The sequence below is a fragment of the Mugil cephalus genome, chromosome 8 (genome assembly GCF_022458985.1).
Source record: "Mugil cephalus isolate CIBA_MC_2020 chromosome 8, CIBA_Mcephalus_1.1, whole genome shotgun sequence".
In the NCBI taxonomy this organism is placed as follows: domain Eukaryota; kingdom Metazoa; phylum Chordata; class Actinopteri; order Mugiliformes; family Mugilidae; genus Mugil; species Mugil cephalus.
In genome coordinates, this window is record NC_061777.1 from 28,532,756 (window position 1) to 28,555,705 (window position 22,950).

At 39.9% G+C, this 22,950-nt stretch overlaps 1 protein-coding gene and 1 long non-coding RNA gene across 2 annotated transcripts; one reads left to right on the forward strand and one right to left on the reverse strand.

The window, feature by feature from the left end:
• Nucleotides 1-5,504: 5,504 nt before the first annotated feature.
• Nucleotides 5,505-22,939, reverse strand: ak6 (adenylate kinase 6). Its single transcript, XM_047590775.1, has 5 exons — nt 22,713-22,939; nt 9,912-10,004; nt 9,557-9,615; nt 9,123-9,268; nt 5,505-5,775 (listed from the first exon to the last, which is right to left on the reverse strand). Exons 1-5 carry the CDS (start codon nt 22,741-22,743, stop codon nt 5,586-5,588), a joined length of 519 nt encoding a protein of 172 aa, XP_047446731.1. The 5' UTR covers nt 22,744-22,939; the 3' UTR covers nt 5,505-5,585.
• LOC125011577 lies at nt 9,581-15,576 on the forward strand. Its single transcript, XR_007113207.1, has 2 exons — nt 9,581-9,667; nt 10,421-15,576. It is a non-coding gene; the product is annotated as an uncharacterized LOC125011577 (long non-coding RNA).
• Nucleotides 22,940-22,950: the final 11 nt, after the last annotated feature.

Consider the following 22,950-nt stretch of genomic DNA (forward strand, 5'->3'; position numbering starts at 1 on the left):
CTAAAAGAGTTTTATGCATTCATTATTACACAGGAAAAGATGTTACAATCCCTTGTGCCAAGCTCTGAGGCAAAACGCATTTAGAAGTCCAGTCCAACTGAAAAACTGACCAGCAGGCTAGCAGTCAGCTACCAGCTGGCAACCAACAAGAAGACACCAGCTAATTAACCTAGCCAACAGCAGTAAGCACTATGCACCACATCATTGGGGTTTGTAAGGGGGCACCTCCCTTCACCAGTCAGTGCGTTTACATGCAGAGCTTAATCGAGCTTTGCTTAAAATTCGTCTTTCTGACTACAGTCCTTGTCCCAGTTGTGCATGTAAGATATGCGCTATCCCTCATACGGTTCTTCTTCTGCTGCAACGGCTTTCTTGGAAGTTTTTGTTGCGGGGTCACACGCCAGCGCAGCGGTTGTGGAGCATGCGCACACGCATTATCCAATGGAATTGGATTCACTGTATACATGCCGTAGAAAACCGAATTCCAATCGCATTATCTGGGTGTCTCAATCAGATAATGAGAACTCCGATTTTAATCGGAGTAACGTGTTTACATGTTATAGTCTGATTAAGGCAATAACTCCTTTGTTTTCACATGCATGTAAAGCTCTGCTGCTGGAACCCATTGTGTTTCTACGTTTTCTTCTTCTTATTATTATTCCGTCTTCTGCCATTGGAGTCTATGGCAGCCCATAGAACCGTATGGTAAAAAGTTGTGAAATTTTGCACATTGATTAAGGACAGTAGCATCTTTAATTTGCCTGAGTTACATGTTGCCAGTAAGTACGCTCTAGCGCCATCAATGGGTCAAAGTTGGAAGTACATTTGCGCATGTAACTTTTGAACTGTACGCCCGTAATTTTCAAACAAGGTATCTTTGTGATCCTTGGATGATGCTGAGTTCAGCCTACCCTATGACATCAAAATGCGTCATGATCAATTTTCCGCCACCTTGGATTTTGTCAAAAACCTTTAAAAAGTTTCACGTGTTGTAAATTTTGTCCGATTGTCACGAAAGTCCGCACAGACTATCTTTAGACCAAGCCGCACAAAAGTTACTAATTGCCGTCCTCGGCGTCGCATTTGTACGCCCACCACAGCCCATCAAATGTGGCGGCGAAGGTGCCGTTTTCAATGTGAGCTCATATCTGGGCAACAATGAGACATATTGACATCACATTTGAGAATATGGGTCCTGACTCAGTCTTAAGTGGACACGATGAATTTGGTGTTGTTTGGCTTCTAGGGGGCGCTTTAATTAGAAAAACGTGTTTTTTGCTCAAAGCTTTGATGGGTTTGTATCTGAAATGACTTTGTGACATCCACACGTACTATAGGGTGCCCCATTGATAGTTAATGACAAGTTTTGGTGTTAGCCAATCGTTGTCGGCGGTGATGCCGCCAAACAACTGAGCTTTCCTATGCTCAGTAGAGTCTTTATGATTTTTTACCAGTATGTTATAGAGTAAAGATATCTGACCTGACCAGTACACTTATTCACTGTTAGGTATTTCTATATATGGACAAAGGGGGTTGTATATAGGAGTGTAAATGTGCAAGTGTATTCGAGGTATATCATATTGATTTCTAAGTACCTCAAGTTCTTAGTTTACTTTCTTTATATATATCCATGACTTTACAGATGCCCTTTGTTGCCCACATTTTAAAACATTGGTCCTTTTTACCAGGAGAGTAGCTATCATTCCCCTCTATTGGTGAGAAGCCTGAAAACAGAGCAGATTCACCAAGAAATGACTGAACATTATGCCAGATATTAATTGTAAGTGAGCCGCTTCAGTTTTTTGACAGGTGCAGAGTAAATAAGTATCAAGTCGCAGGCCTTTAGTGCATATACTTTCAATTTGTACCCATGGCACGTAAGGTTCAGGCGAAAACCAGTACATTGCAGCTCTAATTTGAGCAGCCCAGAAATACCATTGTAAGTTGGGTAATTGTAACCCTCCTCTCTCATATGGTAGTTAAATCAGTGATAGTCTCAACCTTGACCTTCTGTTATTCCAAATAAACTTTCTAAACAGTTGCTTCATTTTTGAGAAGAACTGTGGTGGTGGGGGTAAAGGGATAGACTGAAATAAATATAAAAACTTTGGTAGTATATTCATCTTGATTACATTTATACATCTAAAAAAAGGGAGATTGAAATTGATGTCCAACCTTTCATGGATTCAGTTACTGAGGAAATTGTAGGATCGTAGTTACAGGGTACTAAATCTTTGATAGTTGGGGTAATAGTGATACCAAGATATTTAAATCCATTTACTACGTTATTGAAAGGATGGATTGTCACTGGATTCATTCGTTCGTGCTTATTCAGAAACATGATAGAGGATTTTGTTTACTTTAAAGCCTGAAAAATTTCCAAATGTGCCAATTAAGTTAGTCAGACTAGGAATTTTGTTATTTAGATCTGTTAGAAGTAAAAGGGTGTCATCAGTAATCACTACAATGCGATGTTCGGTGTCTGATATTTTTATACCTGAAACTGAGGGATGCGATCTCACTGCCATTGCAAATGTTTCCATTGCTAAAACAAAAAGCATTTGCAAGAGAGGGCACCCCTGACGGGTACCTCTTGTGAGTTTGAAAGGAGATGATAATAAATAGTTGGTGGAGACCTCTGCCACTGGGTCAGTATAAAGTGTCTCAATCCATTTTCAAAAGTAGTTACCAAAGTCAAAATAAATAGCTCCATTCCACCCTATTGAATGCTTTTTCAGCATCTAGGGATAGAATGGCAGTGTCAGGGCTTCCTCCCTTGAATGTACTTAACACCCTTCTGAAATAATAAAAAGCCTTGATGGTTTTTCGCAAAACCATTCTGATCCAGACTGACAACAGTCGGAAGCACTGGTTCCAGTCTTCTAGCTATTACTTTAGCGTTAATCTTAGCGTCTGTGTTAAGCAGTGAAATAGGACTATATGACATGCAATTAGTAGAGGACTTATTGGGTTTCAAAATAACTGTTATCAGCACAATCCACAGGGAATCTGGAAGACGACCCTGATGAAAGGCCTCCTCATACATAGCTAAAAGAGGTTGAGTTAATTTATCTTTAAATATCTTATAGATGTCAACCGGAAGGCCATCTGGGCCTGCTTTACCACTCCTCATATTGGTAATGGTGTCAGCAATTTCTGAGACATCTAGTTCCCTATCCATATATCCTTTAAAATTGACTGGTATGGAAGGTATGTAAAGACTGTCCAAGAATTTAGATTGTGTTTGCAAGATTTCTGAGGATTCAGAAGTATATAATATTTTATAGTAAATAGAAAAAAGTATGATTCATTTCCTTAGGGTCTGTTGTTATTGCTCCACTCTGAGTTTGAACTGCAGTAATTGCCCTGTCTGCATCCAATTTCTCTATTTGCCAGGCCAACAATCTCCCTGGTTTTTCACCTTGATCATTAATAACTCTGTTTGAGCCCGATTAAACAATTTTCTGCTTTTGATGTGGATAATTCCTCATATTGGGCTTTAACGTTAATTCTTGTTTTGTTTTTGTTGAGCCATCCAAAAAGGCCTTTCTTTCCAATTGTCTAATTTTGCAGTCAAGCTCATTCATTTTCAACTTGAGTTTATTTGTTTTTGAACTGGTATAAGATATGATCATGCCTCTAATGTACGCCTTAAAGGCTTCCCGTCTGACAATAGCAGAGGTCTCATCCGTATTTGTATTAAAGAACGTCTTAATTTGTGCCTCCAAGAATTGCAGGTAATTCAAATCGGAAAGTCATCTGGGATGAAATCTCCATCTAGGAGTACCTTTAGTTACCCCCTGGGCTCTATATATAAGTGAAGTAGGTGAGTGGTCTGACAGTAGTATACTGTTATAGTTACATTCTATCACAGAGGGAAACATAGAGCAGGAAATCAGAAAATAATCTATACGCGAGTATAACTTAAATCGGTCTAAAGAGCAGTTGAAATCACCTGCTATGAGAGCCTTTCCTGGGAGAGAAGCAAAAAGTAAAAATATATTTTCAAAAAATTTGGCACTGTCATCATTCCGGGCATATATATTAATCATGTTTATATTTTCATTTATCAATGTACCTTTGACAATCAGATACCTACCCCCAATATCACGTATTATGTTGTCCACTTTAAAGGGTACCGACTTATGAATCAGTATCATTACCCCTCGATTGTGTGATAAGTAGGAGGCTGAAATTACTTCTCCTGACCATCTGCTTTTTATCTTAATCACTTCATCTGGCAGTAAATGGGTTTCTTGGAGATATACAACTAACGATTTAATTTGTTTAATCGAGTACTTGCTTCGTAAACTTCAAATTTAAATTAGAGAACATACAAAATAAAATCAATTATGAATATATTCCGCTGAGCCGTGCATGCAATAGAAAGGAGCGATGTAAACTGTAGTGTCGTTCTTAAAACGGTTGGAATATATGTCATTAGCCTATGCTTTAAAATAAAAATAGTAGTCTGCTGCAGCCCTTCTTGTACACAGTTGTACTGTTGGTCCTCCAGTTCAGTCTGTTGTCGATAGTCAATGCCAGCTATTTGTACTCCTTGTCGTCATGGCATCCTCCAGTTATCCACTCCTACCTAGATGAACAATTCACCAACCTGCCCATGATTCCTGTTATCCTCACAAACTGTCTCACAGATCATCAGCTATGTGTTATATTACTAGATCCTACATGTTTCCTTCAGCTTGATGTATGTATCTATAACAGAAGTTTGTTTATCTTGTTTCTCCTGTTCTTCTTCTCTCTCCATCTTCTCTGTTTCTACCTGGCTGGCCTTTGGCAGATGGGTTCCTCCATATGAGCTGGGTTGTGCTCAAGGTTTCTTCCTGTTAAAAGGTAGTTTTTCCTTGCCACCCTCAGGCTTGATCTGGAGGTTGCAGGCTGGTTTTTGTGAAGCGCCTTGAGACGATTTGTATTGTTATGGGTGCTAAATAAATAAAACTGAATTGAATTGAAGTCAGTCACCATCTGGATTCCTTCCAGCCCACCCCACAAATCTGTCCACCAGTCCTTTATACCCCTCCTCGTCCCGTCCACTGCTTATACACCCTACAACTGCAGAATCAATTGAAAATTTCTGTATGCAATATGATTCCGAGTTATACTGAAATTCAGTGGTGTATAACGTGAACAGGAATGGAGCAAGTGCAGGAGGAGACAGGGGTCCAAGAGCTAAACCTGTTGAGCGTGTTAAGCTTATTCGCACGCTCCAAGTTTCCCTCAGCCTGTCCCTCCCCCCCAAAGCCTTGGGCCTAAGGAACCAGCAGTTTTAACAGGGATGTGTAGACTTTATATTTGGTGGGCTTAGTGACCTGATACTACTTCACATTACTTAACTAAAAGTATACTAAGAAGAATGACTATTTATAAATCATGACTTCATAAATAATATCCAGTAGTCATACCCATCCAAAGATGGCAAAATGACAAGGCAATGCACAATTCACACCATCATGATAACATGATAAGAAGTCTAGAGATGGGCATTTATTCAACCAAGGCACAATTTATTCAGAGAAACGCAGATTCAAAATGTCTAAATAGCTAGATCCAGCAGAGTTCAGCTCCTAGTTATGGTCCTTCATCCACTGCTCAATCCACTGAACTATCTGCTCCAGATTGCGCTCCAGATCCTCTGGGGTGTTGCTCGGTAGTTGGTGGACAATCTCCTCACTGTAGGCCTCCCTGGCCTCCTCATAGATGGTCTGGAAGATCTCACACTGTACATTGTCTTGCAGCTTCTTTCCCATGTAGCCCCTGTTAGTAAAACAAAAGACATTTTGACGTGATTGCTTGCAAGTGTTTTCCTATAATAATGAAGAAACATTGCAGCTTAAGTCATTGTTGTGGAAACTTAAGTCTTCAGCTTCCTTCAGTACAGAGATAGATTATGGTTGGAAACACAGGAAATGGATGCCTTCAGTGTCTTTTATGGTCTTACTGCAGGAAGAGAGAAGGGGAGAGATGGTAAGAGACTCCCAGCATGTTTATACAAATGCAATTTTTGGGGGAAACCGCATAAGTCTTGTATGTTGACCGTAGGCTGACCGTCATGATGGATCCGGATCTTCTAGCCACTGGAACCGCACCTTTTTGAATGCAGGTCCCAGGGTGAAAAAGACAAATACAGAGCCTGTGTGGTTACTCTTTTCCCCCATTCGTGTGGACGCCTGATACGAACACGATGATGTCATTGCCTCACCCCTCGTCCCTCTAGCCTACAACATCTCATAACAACAATTGCAGTATTTTATTCTATTGTATTTTATTATATTCAGATACTGGACTGCTATGACGACCTAATTTCCATTTGGGAATCGGTCGATCTTTTTAAGGTTGTGCCACAGCATCTCAATAGAATTCAGTACTTTTTCAACAGAAGTCAGTACTTTGATTAGGCCAGTCCAAAGTCTTTGATTTTTCAACCATTCAGAGGTGGTCTTGCAATGTGTTTTTTGGATCATCAGAGGTCACGAACAGTTGGCCAGACATTCTCCTTCTGGATTTTTTTGGTAGACAGCAGAATTCATGGTTCCATTTATTACAGCAAGTCTTCCATGTCCTGATGCAGCAAAATAGCCCCAGACCATCACACTACCAGCACCATATTTTACTGCTGGTATTACGTTCTTTTCCCAAAATGCAGTGTTACACTAGACATAATGGGGCCTACACCTTCCAAAAAAAAGTTTGTCTTGTCAGTTCACAGAGTATTTTCCCAAAAGTCTTGGGGATCGTCAAGATGTTTTCTGTCAAAACTTTCTTTTGCTCAGCAGTGGTTTTAGTCTTGGATCTCTGCCATGCAGACAATTTTTCCCCAGTCTATTTCTTATGGTGGATACATGAACACTGACCTTAACTGAGGCAAGTGAGGCCTGCAGTTCTTTGGAAGTTGCAATGGGGTCTTTTTTGACCTCTTTGATGAGACAACGCTGTGCTCTTGAGATAATTTTGGATGGCTGGCCACTCCTGGGAATGTTCACTGTGGTTTGCTGGAATTCCAAAGCTTTAGAAATAGCTTCATAACCTTTTCCAGACTGATAGATACCAATTACTTTCTTTCCCACCCGTTTCTGAATTTCGTTGGATCTCGGCATGATGTCTAGCTTTTGAGAATCTTTTGGTCACTTTTTCACACCACTGTTTACATAGATTACTGGTAAGTTTCCATTACATTATGCAATAAAGACAATGTGGAAGAATCTAAGGTTGTTGAAGATTATGGAGGCAAAATCTGTCAAGTACGAGTATTATGGAATGTTCACTTACAAGCGTCATATATCTGCATGACGGTGGCTCAGTTCCAACATCCACGTTACCTTTGAAATGTTTAGGAATTCTAATCTTTTTTTCCACAGTCCTAATGTCAGGGACTGAAAGGTAATTGGACAAATTAATCTCATCATAATTAATTTGTGAGTGTGATTTTCCTTTTTTAAATTCTGTGTGGAAAATGCTTTGCATGCAGTTACAAAGTGAAGTCTGGAATCCATGGAATTCCTCAAAGAACGGGTTTCCGATTATGCTTCGATGGCTCTTTAATGCAGCCATTTGCAGTTCAAGGGCGTGCCCCTCTTCACCAAGTGAAATGCAAGTAATTTGCGCACACACACACACACACACACACACACACACACACACACACACACACACACACACACACACACACACACACACACACACACACACACACAAAGGAAGAAATTGGGGGTTCAGTTTCTTGTCAAAGACACTTTGGCATGTGGCACATTCTGGGGATTGAACCGTAACTACGCAGGGTGCCCAAACTTTTGCTGTGACCCCTTTCCCTGTTCTGTTATTTTGAAATTGTAAAAGATGAAAATAAAAAAAATATTTTGTTTACAATATAAAGGGAATGTATCATCTGTAACTCCATGCCTTTTCATCATTTAATCTTCCCCTTGTGTAATTGTGCACATTAACAGAAATTCTGCATGCTACTGTATGTAGATCATCATTTAGTATTTCTACTGCCAGATGCACCTGAGTGTGCTGTGTTTGAGCTGACTGTGGTGAACCAAACTGTGACTAGTCAGTAAGTATGCTGTCCTGCTCAACAAATAACCTAGCCTTTGCATTCATCATTTTCAACACGATGCAGAATGTGTGTAAGAGTCAACCACTTACAGTAATATGAAATTGAGTACAACTCTGCCTATTGATAATCACACAGATACTTTGTCATTTTTTAATTTGTTTAATTCCACATAACCATACTATTTAACTTGTTTATTAGTATTGCTAATTGTGTCTAAAGTAGTGATCGCGTGACCCCTCCCCATGCCCCTAGGGTCGTTGCTGGAGAAGTGACCTTGCATATTTTGCGCATGTGCCTCTTTTGCTCTCTTTATGCCTGCAGTCAAATACCTCCTTGCTGCTCTATGGCTGGGCTGTTCTGTAACTCTGTGGTTGCATCAGCCATCTAATAAGGAGGGGTCTGCTGAAGCAACAGCATCTCAGCAGCAGCAGCAGACAAAAAGAGACTGAACAGACTGGTGTAGAAGGATTGCCCTCTTGAGCCTATAGAAGTGAGGGATTGTAAGACGATAGTAAAGCTGTTGTCCCTGATTGAAAACCAGTCCCACCCCCTTCATGGCACTATAACAGTACTGGGGAGTGCCTTCAGCAGCCTACCCACACTGCATGAAGTGTTACTGCAGGTATTGCCTTCCTGCTGCTGTGAGGTTGTACAACCAGCTCCTAGTAGAGCAGACACTGGACAATCGCAAAGCTACCGTAACATCAGAAATATCTGTGCAATTACTTTTGCTTACATATCTTTCTTTTTTTCTCATAAATAATATAAACATGAACAACCTCCATTGTATTTAATTATTCTATTGTCTGTAATAAATGTTTGTGTGTGTTTTTTGTTTTTTTTTTATCTCCTGTGTGCACTATCCTTAAACTGTCTGCTGCTGTCACAATGAAAATATCCCCACTGTGGGATGAATAAAGGATGATCTTACCTTATGCATCGTAGTACATTGTGCTTAGTGGACAATAATAATGAACAATGACCAGTTATTTAATAGGTGCACATGGTTGAAATTCAATATGCAGGAAAATTAAGTGGGAGTTACCTGCCCTCTAGCCGTGTGTACAGCTCAGTATTGTCAGTGCGAAGGACAAAGACAATGTGGAACCAGCGTTCAGGAAACAGGTCACAGCCATGATAGTCAACAACCATTCCACCTTCTATCATCTTTTCTTCCAGCTCATCTATCACCTGCAGGATGTCACAAGAAACAGAACTTGGTTCAGAGTTGTTGGCAACATTTCCATAAAGACTCCTCGACTTACAAAAAGACTAAGCTGACCTGCAAGTTATAAAATTCAGACTACAGTTTCACTGGTAATTTCACTATTGACATCACTATCAGGAGTGGCAAACCTGGGTGGAAGAGCTGAATCATCGTCAATCTACGAGTAAGGCAAGATTGTGTCGTAGGCACTGAATTGTTTCCAACTTTGTGCACTACAAATTAGTGAAAAACAAATTAGAAATGTATCTTACCCTGTCCTCATCCAAAATAGGACACTGGTACTCTTCATCATAGCCATCGTAAAGTTGCCCTGGGGAAAGAGGATCAAAATCTTGGTGAAGACTCAAAGAAGGACCAATCAGGTATACACTGTCAGGGGAGGCAGGTGAGGCAGTGCCTCTCCTGTTATTATGAAAAGTATATACACTACTGATAAAATAACTATTTTTCCATTGGCCTGTGATATAAATATAATTTCAGTATGATTCCAGTCTTTTATGATTCAACAGAAAGATCAAAAATGGTCCATCTTTTAGGACCACTTATGTTAGGCAGTTAGTTTTAGTCTTCTATAATCTAATCTATATGCTGACAAAGTTGTTTTACCTTCCTGGGCCAAGTCTCCAATGTTAACATATGTTAGCCCTGTATGCTGGGCCAACTCCTTTCCCAGAGTGGTCTTTCCAACACCAGGGGTTCCTGCAAGAGAGGGGATTGTAGGATTTATATTTGTTCAATTCCTACAACAAGATAAACAAAATTAAACCACTTGATGAAAAGGAGAAAGGAAATGGGTGGGTCTGAACAGTCCACCTGCATGTCTGAAAGACAAGTACAAGAATCCATCAATGTAAAACTGGAAAACCCCTCCCTGACATCGGCCATTAATGGGTTCTTACAGTTAACCTGGAGAATTTCCATCTAATTGGTTGCACTTGCACACTTTCAGATAAAGAAAGAAACTATTGAATGTCATGTAAAAGTAGTTAAAGTCAAATTGTAATTTGATGAAGTTGGAGAGGGTCCTACCGAGCCACAGCTGTTAACTGTTCAGCTAACTGTTCACTCGTGATTGTGCTTATTAATTTGAGTGTGTTTCCTTTCTGTTTTCTCAGGTGCCGATTGGGCAGATAACCAATGATGATAAGAATATTTTATTTGTGTGTCTTAGTTGTTATTTATTTGTTATTATTTAGTTCATTAAAAGCGGAACTGCTCTTTTAATTCTTCACGACAATAACTTTAACTGTGCCAAAATAATAACTTAGAGAAGAGCGATATGAAGCTTTTTATCGCCATTGTCTGGTGGAAAACAACAAAATAGAGTTGGCAGGTGTTTGGTACGGAAGGGATAAAAGAAACTATAGCAGCATGAAGATAGCAAACTATAGCAGCATGCACGCAGCACACAAATTACGTAATTTTTGAGGTAAAAAGCAGCATTTTGAAAAAGTAAACATTTAAAAAAAAAGTAAACAATTAGCATAAATTGGTCATTATTGGTAAAAAAGTGGTTTCAAAATCCTGTTTTTTTTTTTTTTTTTTTTTTTTTTTATTTAATTTAATTTATTTTTTTCCAAGTAGTAGGGCTGTAAAAATTACAGCGTTAACTCGGATTAATCCATCATCTTCATTAATCTGATTAAAAAAATTTAGCCCATCTGCCACATAAAATCACACTGGAGGTCTCTGGCAATGCATTTGGGGTAGACCCTTAGAGTCATCATCATGCATACACAAATAAGCAGTTGATCTGGTAGTGACAGGCAGCACATTAATGTGAATAAATGTTTAAAAAAAAAAAAAGACAAATAGTTAAATTATGATAAGCTAAGAAACACCTGGTGGCTATTGTAGTGTGTTCTGCCCATCTGTATTATGCAGCATTGTCCAGTCATCTTGATTTCATTTGTCTGAATCATCTCATATCCCTACGCTATCCTTATAGACCAGTATGTTAAAGGTATTGGCCATAAGACCACGACCCATGAGCCATAATCTAAACCATATTGAATATTTGGTGAAAGAGCTGAACCATGCAGTGTGGAGAAGGCACCCTTCAAGCCTGAGACAGCTGGAGCAGGTTACTCAAGAAGAGTGGGCAAAAATACCTGTCAACAAGTGCAGAAGTCTCATCGAGAGTTACAGAAATCGTCTGAGATTGGAACAATATTAAGTTAAAGGTACCATCATTTTTGTCCAGGTCAGTTCGATTTGTTTAGTTTTTGAAATGATTCTGTTGAACCACACACAATGCAATGTCCGATTATCATTACGTCATGTTCGGTGAATTTTCATTTATTATTGCTTTTCTAAGTTTCAAGTTATTTCACTGACCATTGTGGGTTTTTTTGTGTTAACAGAATGATTTCGTAAACTGTATATTTACAAACATATGCACGTTGTGATGCATTCATGTGGTGACGGAAATTCTCCTCTCCCGGTTTGTGAGTCGTTTCCTCGACCTTTTTATGTTCACGTCTCTATAATTTATGTATACATCCAGGGAAATTAGTAAAATACTGTGGATAAGACGTTGACATCAGTCAGCTGCTACCAAAATTATGACAGAAGCGATCCATTCTTCAGGGCATCAACAAACTGCAACTTTATTTGCAATGTACGTGATGAGAGACATATGAGAGAGGAAAAAACAGGCTGCAGCTCTCAAAGGGGGAGGTCCCCAGACTTTTGCCATGTGAAAGGGCACCTCTTTTTAGAGAGCCGGTTCTTTTGGCTCAGCTTACTAAAAAGAGCCGTCTCTTTCGGCTGCCAAGTGGCTCCTCAGATTTTTTTGTTGATTTAATTAATTCATTATCAAAAATAATATCAAATTATGTGTAAAATGACTTGTATAAAAAACATGCATTATATTGAATGTTTATTATTTATATGGCTTTATTTCTAAATTCAAAATAAACCGGAACAGAGTGCTACAAAAAGTACAAAATAAATATACAATAAAAAATTGAATATAAAATAAAAAAACATCTCAATCGAACAAAAAGGTCAATTATTATTGACCAAACCAAAACCCAACCAAAAACCCAACCAAAAACCCAACAAAACAAAGTCCAAACTCCTCCCAATTTGTAAAAAGGCTGAAACTGTAAGGAAGGTCAGCTGACCGAAGACGGCTTTGCAACACTGAGATTACTGGTAAGTCCCCTTTTTTCGGTTATAACAATATTAATAATAATAATAATAATATTCATAGTATTATTGTTATTATTATTATTATTATTATCATTATTATTTTTACATTAATTCAAAAATTAGCCAAAAAACTTTTAAGTTTCTGTAAACCCCTTCCCCTTCTGCTTACCACACATGTTGGCCAATCACGTGCGGCTTTAACAGAAAAAAGGAAAAAAAACAAAAAAAAAAAAACAAAAAAAAAAACAAATCCGTCGTTCATTTCAAAGAGCCGACTCTTTGAGCTGGATCGTTCGCCACCGACACATCACTACTTGAATGAGTGTCAGTCTATTCAGAGACAGAGAACATCAAGTCAGAGCAGAGTATTTTAAAGTGAGCAAAGTGAAAGAAAGCAAGAAAAACGAGATCAATTCACTGAAAATGGAGTCTACTGAAGGAAAGCGAGCTGTCATTGAATAGCAACAGAAAGTGAGTTAATGATATGGTAGATGTGGTAACGGCTATTGGCTCTCGCCTACCGTTAACTCGCCGGCTAACGTTTGTGGCCGTTAGTGCTGTTAGCACTTAACTACTGTTAGCTCACCTGCTAGTGCTGTTGCTCCCAAGGCACAATCCAAGAACTATGGTGACATTCTCTTGTAATGTCACCAAAAGTACATTTGTTTATTAGTTTATTTTTTGTGTAGAACCCCTGTTGCGGTACCGGTGCCAGAGCCGTTTTGTGCCTGTGCCCCGCCGAACACAGAGATCGGTGAGCATTATTGGTCTTAATGAATTATTTTGTTTAATTTTGCAATTGAATTGGTTCATGATTGTATTATAGAGTGTAGACGTTGAAACGGTTACAAGAAGATGTGCAATATTGCATATTGTTATATTGCCATGGTAACTGTTGCCATGGTAACCGTGAATGACGAACTGTACTAAGTAACTGATGATATTTCTCTGATCCTGTCTGTTGACAGGTCAGGTTTTTTGTTTTGTTTTGTTTGTTTGTTTTTGTTCTTTTGGATTTTGTTTACCTGTTCCTGTAACGTGAAGTGAAGTGAAGCGATGGCGAGCCACCCACTTGATCTAGAGTGAAGTGAATCCTAGATATCCCCTCGTCACTGGACAGGTCCTGCTACACTCTCTGGTGTGGTAGGCTCAACATCTGGAACACCCTCACATTCAGCCCTCTCACACAATTCCCCAGACTTACATTTTCTCCATCCCTGGAACACTGGACCTGCACTCATCTTTTGTCTTTTTCTTGGAAATTGAACCTATCCTGGGATTGTAAATGCATGGCTGTTGTGTAGGATAATTCTCCTCAAGTGAATTGTGTTGTGATGCATTTTAAATGATATTTTGTTTCTTTTATTTCTTTGGTTTATTGAAAATGTTACATTGGATTAAAGAAACTAAGAAGTTAATAGGGTGCACCAAAATCAGAATATTTAGCTTAATCAGATAACCAACTGATATTATTGTAAATAATATCTATTTAATTATTATGTTTTGTCAGACAATTTTGTTTGTCTTAACTGTTTATTTACCCATCTATTTGTTCATCTATTTATCTGTTTATTCTGTTCTAATCAATTCATTTTTTATTTATTTGTTTTCTAACTAAAGCCGGCATTACTTTTATATTTAAAATTTTGCCTCCTGGGTGTCATTCTTACATTTCACGGTGCTCCAGTAGTCGAACCTATCCAATCTACTAAACCACAAATCTTGGTATTACGAAATCCCTCATAAGTGTTACAGATAGGTAGTAAGGGGTCAATGAGTTGCCCCTGTATCCTCCACCTCCTAACTGTCCTTTTGGAGACGGGCTGTCACTCAACTGCAGAACTCAGGTGACAACAAGACCAGGTTGTGATCAGATCGACCCAATGGGGGCAGGTCAGTGAAACTATATGCATGTTTTGGCAAGTTGACAAAACAGTGCCCTAGGTATTATGATTTAAGTCCCTGGAAATGATAACAAGAGCCTACGGGTGTTTGGACTGTTGCCTAGCAACAGTTGTGTGGATTGCGTCACATGCTGGTGCCTTGACAGCTGAAGGAGGGATGTAAACTAAGATGACATAGGTGAATTCCCTCTGTAAATAATACAGACACATTCCCACAGTGTACAGACACGCTCCTTCACAGTTGTATGAGCAGGAGTGCACTGTCTCTCATTAACCAAAACAGCAATCCTGCTGCCCTTCTTCTTACCGCTCAAGGGCGCATCTCTATCTGCCCATACAGACTTAAAGCCAGGTATTGAAGCCAGGGAAGTCCACATGCAGTCGGGTTTCCATAAAACACAAAATACTACTGACTGTATATTCCCTCCGGGTTCTTAAAAGCGCACATGGTTCATCCATCTTATTAGTGAGAGACCTCACGTTCTTCAATAAGGACAGATGGCACTCCTGGTTTGAATTTACTTGTCGACTTGTCAACACCAAAACCAAGCAACGGGGAATACCAATTCACAAGTGAGAAGATGATTTATATTATTTAACTGTTAATAATGTGTTGAATGTATCTCTAAAGCTTACGTAAATTAACTGCATCTTGTTACTAGCTTATGTAAGGATAAGAAAGCAAAATGTTTTTGTTAGTAAGACAGCAGTAATATGATAAAAGTGACATTTAGAAATCAGCCACTGTATGTAATTGTACTAATTAGGAAATGTTGTTCCTAAACCATCTATCAGTTTCATATATAACATCAATGTTAACTGTTAACGTAAGTTTTGTGTCTGGACTGTAGCTACATAAACAGAACCCAGTGTTGGTCAGATGGAGTTGTTTTGTCCTTAAAATGTAAAGTGCGTTATAAATAAAATATATTATTATTATATATGATATATGTCCCTCCTCAGCGGACAAGGAAACACCATGCAATGACATGATCCCCGCTAATCTTTTTTTGTTTGAATTTTCTTGTGCTATTTTTCAGAGTGTTTTATGTGCGACGAAGCTATGGTGACAAAGTAATTTCCCTTGTGGATCATTAAAGTCTGTCTAAGTGTTATTTAACATATACTCTTCTTGTAACTGTATCTTGTTTTATTTTGATAATTATATCATAAACTCTATTGTATTATTATTAAATATATCAACTAATCTATGCTGTATCATAAATATATGTCTGACATTTCTAATAAACCAAACAGATCGAATATCAGTTGAAAATTTACATTTACTTATCCAATGTTTAAATTTCACTCCAGCATGGCATCCCCGACGCTTCTTCTGAAGTTCAACAGGAATATTAGGCCTCACTCAGGACAGCACAGGGGACATGGACAGTGCTAGCAGTTGTCCAGTCAGGAAAAAAGAAATAAACGCAGCTTAAGAGACAAAAAAAGCAGCCCAAAACAATGAGACTGAAAAAAAGAAAAACATGTTTCCCAAGAAAAAATTAGAAACACACAAAGAATAAAATAACAAGAATAACACGGAGCTACTGACGACCTGCTGCCACTCTTCCAGGTGCATGTTCCAAAAAAGGCCACATCCAGCCACTTAGTGGACATCATTGAATCACTTGGTATTGTGTAACATCTGTCATCAATTCATAATCATTCCATAATGTTAAATTAATGAATCATGACATCAATACAGCATGAAGCTTAGCCAACAACAAAGTTCAGCATCAACAATTAACCTCTTTGACTTTTTAACATGAATTTAGAATTTTTAACATTATTACTAACAACAATTAACAGCTTGTTTGAAGAACAATACACAACGGAGCAACGTCTCCTTTTCCAACCATAAGTGGGCGTGTCCTTACCAGTGAAGCAAGGTTACTCTTTTCCATAGACAAGAGTAACAGGCGTAATAGGCGACGCCCCCATTTGGGTGAAAACAAACCACCAGCGGTAAATACAAATCCCCCCAAATCTGTTTATTTTGTGTTGCTTGCATTCATCGGCAGGAAAGCGGATGAAATGGCTACTGTTAGTCAGCTAGACACATGTCATTGCCAGGTGATGATTGACAACGTTAAATAGAAAAATAAATAAAAATTAAGAGCCGTATATCCCATCTACCGACCAAGAAATGGGTGAACGACCCCACTCATTGGCCGGAGGTGACATATCCGGACATTTATTCTTACCTCATTGAATCACCAGGTAATATATGACAGCCATCATCAATTCATATCATTCCATAATTCCATAATGTCCTCTGTCTTTACTTACTGCCATTTTAGTTGAGCATCAACATTCACTACTGTGACTTTATGAATGAATGAATTTTGAACTTTTAACATAACTTACAACTCTGAGACTGACATTAGTTAACATTAGCATCATCAAGTGTTTGTTGCAAACCAACTATCAGGGTCCCACGGCTTTCCGTCTTTGTCCACCCTTTTTATGGCCTGAAGTCATACATTTATTTGGTTTTTGTCCCTCCCTCTTGAGTGGAGCAGAGAAAATCTTGCAGAAGTTGCTGTTTTGTGTAATGTCCTTCGAACCATTTAAAGGTTAAAACTTTGACATTTCTTCGGCTCCCCTCAATAGAGATCGATAAAAACTCAATGAATATATGACTTCAGGTTTCAAAAAGGGTGGACAAAGCCGTGGGACTTTAATAGTTGATATCCACCTTATTCCTGGGGCCGTTACTGGGAGATCAGTAGGGGTGCGAATTCCGGTTTGGTAGCGGAAGTAGCAGTTACAGAGTTGCTAATATAACGCTATGGTTATTGTTGTTATGTCACGTTATATATGTTTTTAACAAGTTTTAACTTTCAACAGCATTGCTCAAAATGTCCCTACGGAGCTCTGGCACCTGTTGTTCATGGCTGTACTAACAACCAGAGGAAGCTAAATTTGTGGCTTGATGAACAGTGTTTTGAACATGCACCCAGAAAAAAAAGGGATTGCTCCTATGTTCAGCGCTACAGTTTCCATCGCCTACCTGCAGACGAGGAAACCAGAAGAATGTGGCTGAAGAACTTAATTTTGAAGAAACCCCTGAAAACACTGTTTGTCTGTTCATTTCATTTCATCAACAAAAAGTCAAAGGAGGAACACCTGATTTTGTGGCTAGGCTACGACAAAGCACCACAGAAAAGACACCGGCGGGTCCTCCAAACACAGAAGTATCCTCACTCCTATCCAGGAGTAATTTTATGTGCATCACCTTTTTCAGCTCTACATTCTTCCTAGTACCTGCGTTCCACTTCCTCTGTACGTCAATGCAGGGTATCCCTGTCTTTCCCTGCCCGATTGCATTCTCGACCTACATGAAAGTACAGTCCATTACAAAATGCACTCTGCAGTTCAATCAATTAAAATCTATTTGTAAGCCACAAAGTGTCATAACAAAGCACATTACAATGATGATAATAATAATAATAATAATAATAATAATAATAATAATAAAAATAATGATAATAATAATAACAACAACGACGATGGCATGTTCTCCCTGTGTTCACGTGGGTTCTCTTCGTGTACTCCGGCTTCCTCCCGCCTCCAAAGACATGCCCGTTAGGCTAATTGGTGACTCTAAATTGACACTAGGTGTGCATGTGAGTGCGAATGGTTGTATGTCTCAGTGTTAGCCCTACGATAGGCTGGCGACTCGTCCATGGTGTACCCCGCCTCTCGCCCGATGCCAGCTGGGCATTTTACGTCCCGCGTGCCACATACGGCCCTTTGGGCATTCCCGTCTGGCCCGCAGTATGTGAGTCATAAGCACAGATGAACAAGTATTTATGCTGTGCATGCAATACAGCTGTGTTGCTTTTATTTTGAGCCATGATGCATTATTTACGTCATGGCACTGTAAGCCTAAACGAATCGCTGGCAGCGTCAAAGCGGCCGATTTTGAATTACTGTAAGTCACAGTGGTTTGCGCTATTGACAATATTCATTGTGACTGAACACTGGTTAGTTGTGCTTTTGCCTGGAAGACCTTCGTGACATCTCAAGGTAACTAACCTTGTTTTTACCAACAAATTCCTCCAAACAAGTCTCTCTTACTGGGGCGATCGTTGCTCTCCAACCTGCCGCCGACAGCAGCGGTGCGTCATCATTACCGTAATGGCAGCGTTTTTTCTAGAAAGCGCAACTTCAATATTATCCATCGGGGAGATACGGTAATTCAAATACAGCAAGCTTCTCTGTATGGGCAGACGGACATTCAGGTCTTAAAGGGTTAAACATTTATTGAGATACAGAAAATAATTCATGTAGCTCCATGGTCCCTCCTTGGTCCACCGAAGTTTTCCAGAGAGGACAAAGTTTCCAACATTCCAATGCGTTTTATCCAAAACTAGAGATCGTTTGTGTTTCATTTTCCTCTTCAACCTACAGCAAAACAGAATATTCTTTTGTTTCTGATTACCAGTAGCAGCTTATCAACATATATAATTTACTGCCTTTTACAATGGGAGAAAATTAATATTGAGCAGAATTACGTTAAAGTTATCGTTTGGTTTGGCCCTCCAACACAGTTCAGATTTCTCATGTGGCCCCCTGTAGAATTCAATTGCCCAGCCCTGCCCTAGCGGGAGAGGTGTAATAAAGAGAGGCAGCAGTGGTTCATATGAACAGTGAAAATGTGTGGTCTTTGTGCTGCCCCTAATGGGAAATGAAAAGCAGTTCAGGTCTACATCCAAATACATTACAGTATGAGGCAACACGAAACTTTTGCTACCTGCAGCGCCCCGGAGTGGCCTAATGACACCAAATTTGGCATGTCTCCTTGGGGCTGAGTCTGGAGACATATTATTCATATTTCGAAATGTAAAAGCGTTCCCGAGATATGACCTCATATCCTGTCAGGCCCAAATGTGTGGCTTTTGAGCTCCTGCTGGTGGGAGAGATGTAAAAAAAAAAAAAAAATAGGCCAGCAGTGGTTCATATGAAGAGACAGTAGAAAATGTGTGGCCTTTGAGCTCCCCCTAGTGGGAAATGAAAAGCAGCTCAGGTCTACATCCAAATACATTAAAGCATATGAGGCAACACGTCATTTTTGCTGACTGCAGCGCCCCCGAGTGGCCTAATGACACCAAATTTGGCATGTCTCCATGTCTCCAAAAATACGTTTTTCATCCACAGGTACTGTGGGGTGCCCCATTGATAGTTCATGCCAACTTTTCGTGTTAGCCAATCGTTGTCGGCGGTGGCGTGCCAAACAGAAGGTTTGCTCTTATCTCTGCGACGCTTTGACTTCCGAAGACCAAACTTGGTCAGACTCTTCGGGACAACCTCTGAAATGCGCAATAAAAATTCTGTGTCATTCGGCCTGTAGGGGGCGCTGTAATTAACAAATTGCATTTTTGCTCTTTTCTCTTGACGTGTTAGGATTTAGAGTAAATTTTCATGTTTACTTAAACTGTGGAATGTCCCCTTTCAGGATCTGGCAAAACTTTTCACGCAATTGCAAAACTTTGTCTGCCATATTGGATTTTGTCAAAAAACTTTAAAAAGATTCACGGGTCGAAAATTTTGTCCGATTCTCACGAAAAGCGGCACAGACTATCTTTAGACCGAGCCGCACAAACGTTACTTAGTGCCATTTTCATTGTCCAATCCGTTTGCCTGCTACAGCCAATCAAAAGTGCGGGTGGAGCCACCAACCAGGAAGTCAGCTCGTATTTCAGCTAATTCTTCGCCGATTCGCTCGAAACTTCTCGTCTAGCCTGATGGCCAATTGGCCGATGTGCTTGGACCCCGTCATTGCTGTATGCAGCTATATTTATCATTATTCTTCCGTCTTCTGCCATTGGAGTCTATGGTAGCCCATAGAACCGTATTGTAAAAAGTCGTGAAATTTTGCACATTGATTAAGGACAGTAGCATCTTTAATTTGCCTGAGTTACATGTTGCCAGTAAGTACGCTCTAGCGCCACCAATGGGTCAAAGTTGGAAGTACATTTGTGCACGTAACTTTTGAACCGTACGCCCGAAATTTACAAACAAGGTATCCTTGTGATCCTTGGATCATGCTGAGTTCAGCCAACCCTATGACGTCATGATGGGTCATGACAGATTTTCCGCCACCTTGGATTTTGTCAAAAACTTTTAAAAAGTTTCACGGGTCGCAAATTTTGTCCGATTGTCACGAAAATCGGCACAGACTATCTTTAGACCAAGCCGCACAAAAGTTACTTATTGCCGTTCTCTGTGTCACATTTGTACGCCCGCCACAGCCAATCAAATATTGCGGAGAAGGCACCGTTTTCGATGTCAGCTCATATCTCGGCAACGGTGTGACATATTGATATCACATTTGGTATCATGGCTCTCGAGCCTGTCCCAAGTGGACACCATGAATTTGGTGTCGTTTGGCCTCTATAATTCTTGATGGGCTTGTATTTGAAATGACTTTGTGACAGCCACACGTACTGTGGGGTGGCCCATTGATAGTTCATGCCAACTTTTGGTGTTAGCCAATTGTTGTCGGCGGCGACGCCGCAAAACAGGAAATTTGCTCTTATCTTGGCGATGCTTCGACTTCCGACCAAACTTGGTGGGACTCTTCGGGACTACCTTCGAAATGCACAATAAAAATGTGGTGTCATTCGGCCTCTAGGGGGCGCTGTAATTAACAAATTGTGTTTTTACTATTTTCTCTTGACGTGTTAGGATTTCAGAGTAAATTTTCATGTTTGCTGAAACTTTGGAATGTCCCCTTTGAGGATCTGGCAAAACTTTTCACGCAATTGAAAAAATTTCGGCACCATATTGTATTTTGTCAAAAACGTTTAAAAAGTTTCACGGGTCGAAAATTTTGTCCGATTCTCACGATAATCGGCACAGACTATCTTTAGACTGAGCCGCACAAAAGTCACTTAGTGGCATTTTCATTGTCCAATCCTTTTGCCCGCTACAGTCAATCAAATTTACCGGCGGAGCCGCCAACCAGGAAGTCAGCTTGTATTTCCGCCAATCCTTGGCTGATTCACTCAAAACTTCTCGTCTAGCCTCATGGCCCATGGCTCTCATTACTGCATGCAGCTATACTTATTATCATTATCATCATCATCATCATCATCATCATGACAATCAATATTTTTACCTTCCACAGTATTGCAGCTGCATGGCTGCAAGACCTCCCTGCTCCTGCAACACATGAGCAGCCAGCTGTTTGTATTTGATGGTCTGTGGCCCTGTGATGTGGGACTTTGAAGGCTCTGATTTGGCTCTTTGTCTGCTTTCAGGTACATGAGGTCGTGTCCCACCTCCTTTAACAAAACGCAACAACTTTGTTGCTACAGAGGTACTGATACGCCTCAGAGGTTTTAAGATTGTTCATAGCTTCGCCGTCTGTGCCAGCGGAGTCGATAAAGTAGCAAAATATGCTCGTGTAAGTGATCTGTGGCCACTTCTTCAGATCGTCCTCCCATCACTCGAGAGTAGAAGGCAGTGGTATGACAATGTCCCGTTTAAAGGGGTAAAAGATGATGTTCCCACATATTTTGTTAAGAGATCACTTCAAAAAAAAGACTATTAGCATCAGCCGCTACCATGGTAAACGCTGACTTCTGGCTCACACCGGAAGTCGCGCCCATAATTCGCACAAAGGATCATGGAGGCTAGGAATAAGGTAGATATGAGTTATGCTAATAAAGTATTTTTTAAAGGGTTACAGTTGGCTAAGCTTCATGCTGTATTCATGTCACAATTAATTAATTTAACATTATGGAATGATTATGAGCTGATGACAGATTAAAGGAGGTAAAGAAAAGACAAAGTCTTAAGAGTAAATGTCCGGGTATGACACCTCCGGCCACTGAGTGTATGTCTCCTATTTTTTTTTTTTTTTTTCATGTGCCCGCCATCTGCCTGATCATTGCTCATTGCAATGGCATTATGTGTCTGCCTGCCTGACTAACGGTAGCCATTTCGCCCGCTTTCCAGGAGATGAATGCTAGCGCCACAAAATAAACTGATTGGGGGGGATTTGTATTTACCGCGGGTGTGGCCTTTCCAGTGACGCAAGGTTACTCTCTTCCATGGCGACCACAGGCTCCGCCCACTTCGGGCTTCAATTTTGTTGCATTTATTTTTCTTAAATAGTATTGATTCACTGGAAACAGACATCCATCCTTGACCAACTGACAGAGTGAATTAATTTAATTAATTACTTAAAGCGAATGTTGCGTTTATTTTGAAGGTCTGTTCTTACTGTAATGCTTTGGATCAGAACATAGTGCGATAGGGCAGGCTGTATTACAAAACCACTTTCAAAAGCCACTTAGTCATTTAGCATAGACGTGCAGTAGAATTACGTCACCTGTTAGAAGAATGTTTGGTCGCTTTCTCATCTTCGTAGCTTGCAAGACACGTGTCGTAATGACTATCACACCAAAGACAGAACTGCCGTGTAATTTCTTCGTGTCATTTAGACAGAGTAAAAAACAAAAAAACAAAAAAAAACAAAGTAGAAAATAGGAAGATGACAAGCTGGAGTACTCGTGTAACCAAGAGCTTACAAATTAACACACCGCATCAGGCTGCCGTGAACTGCGAGG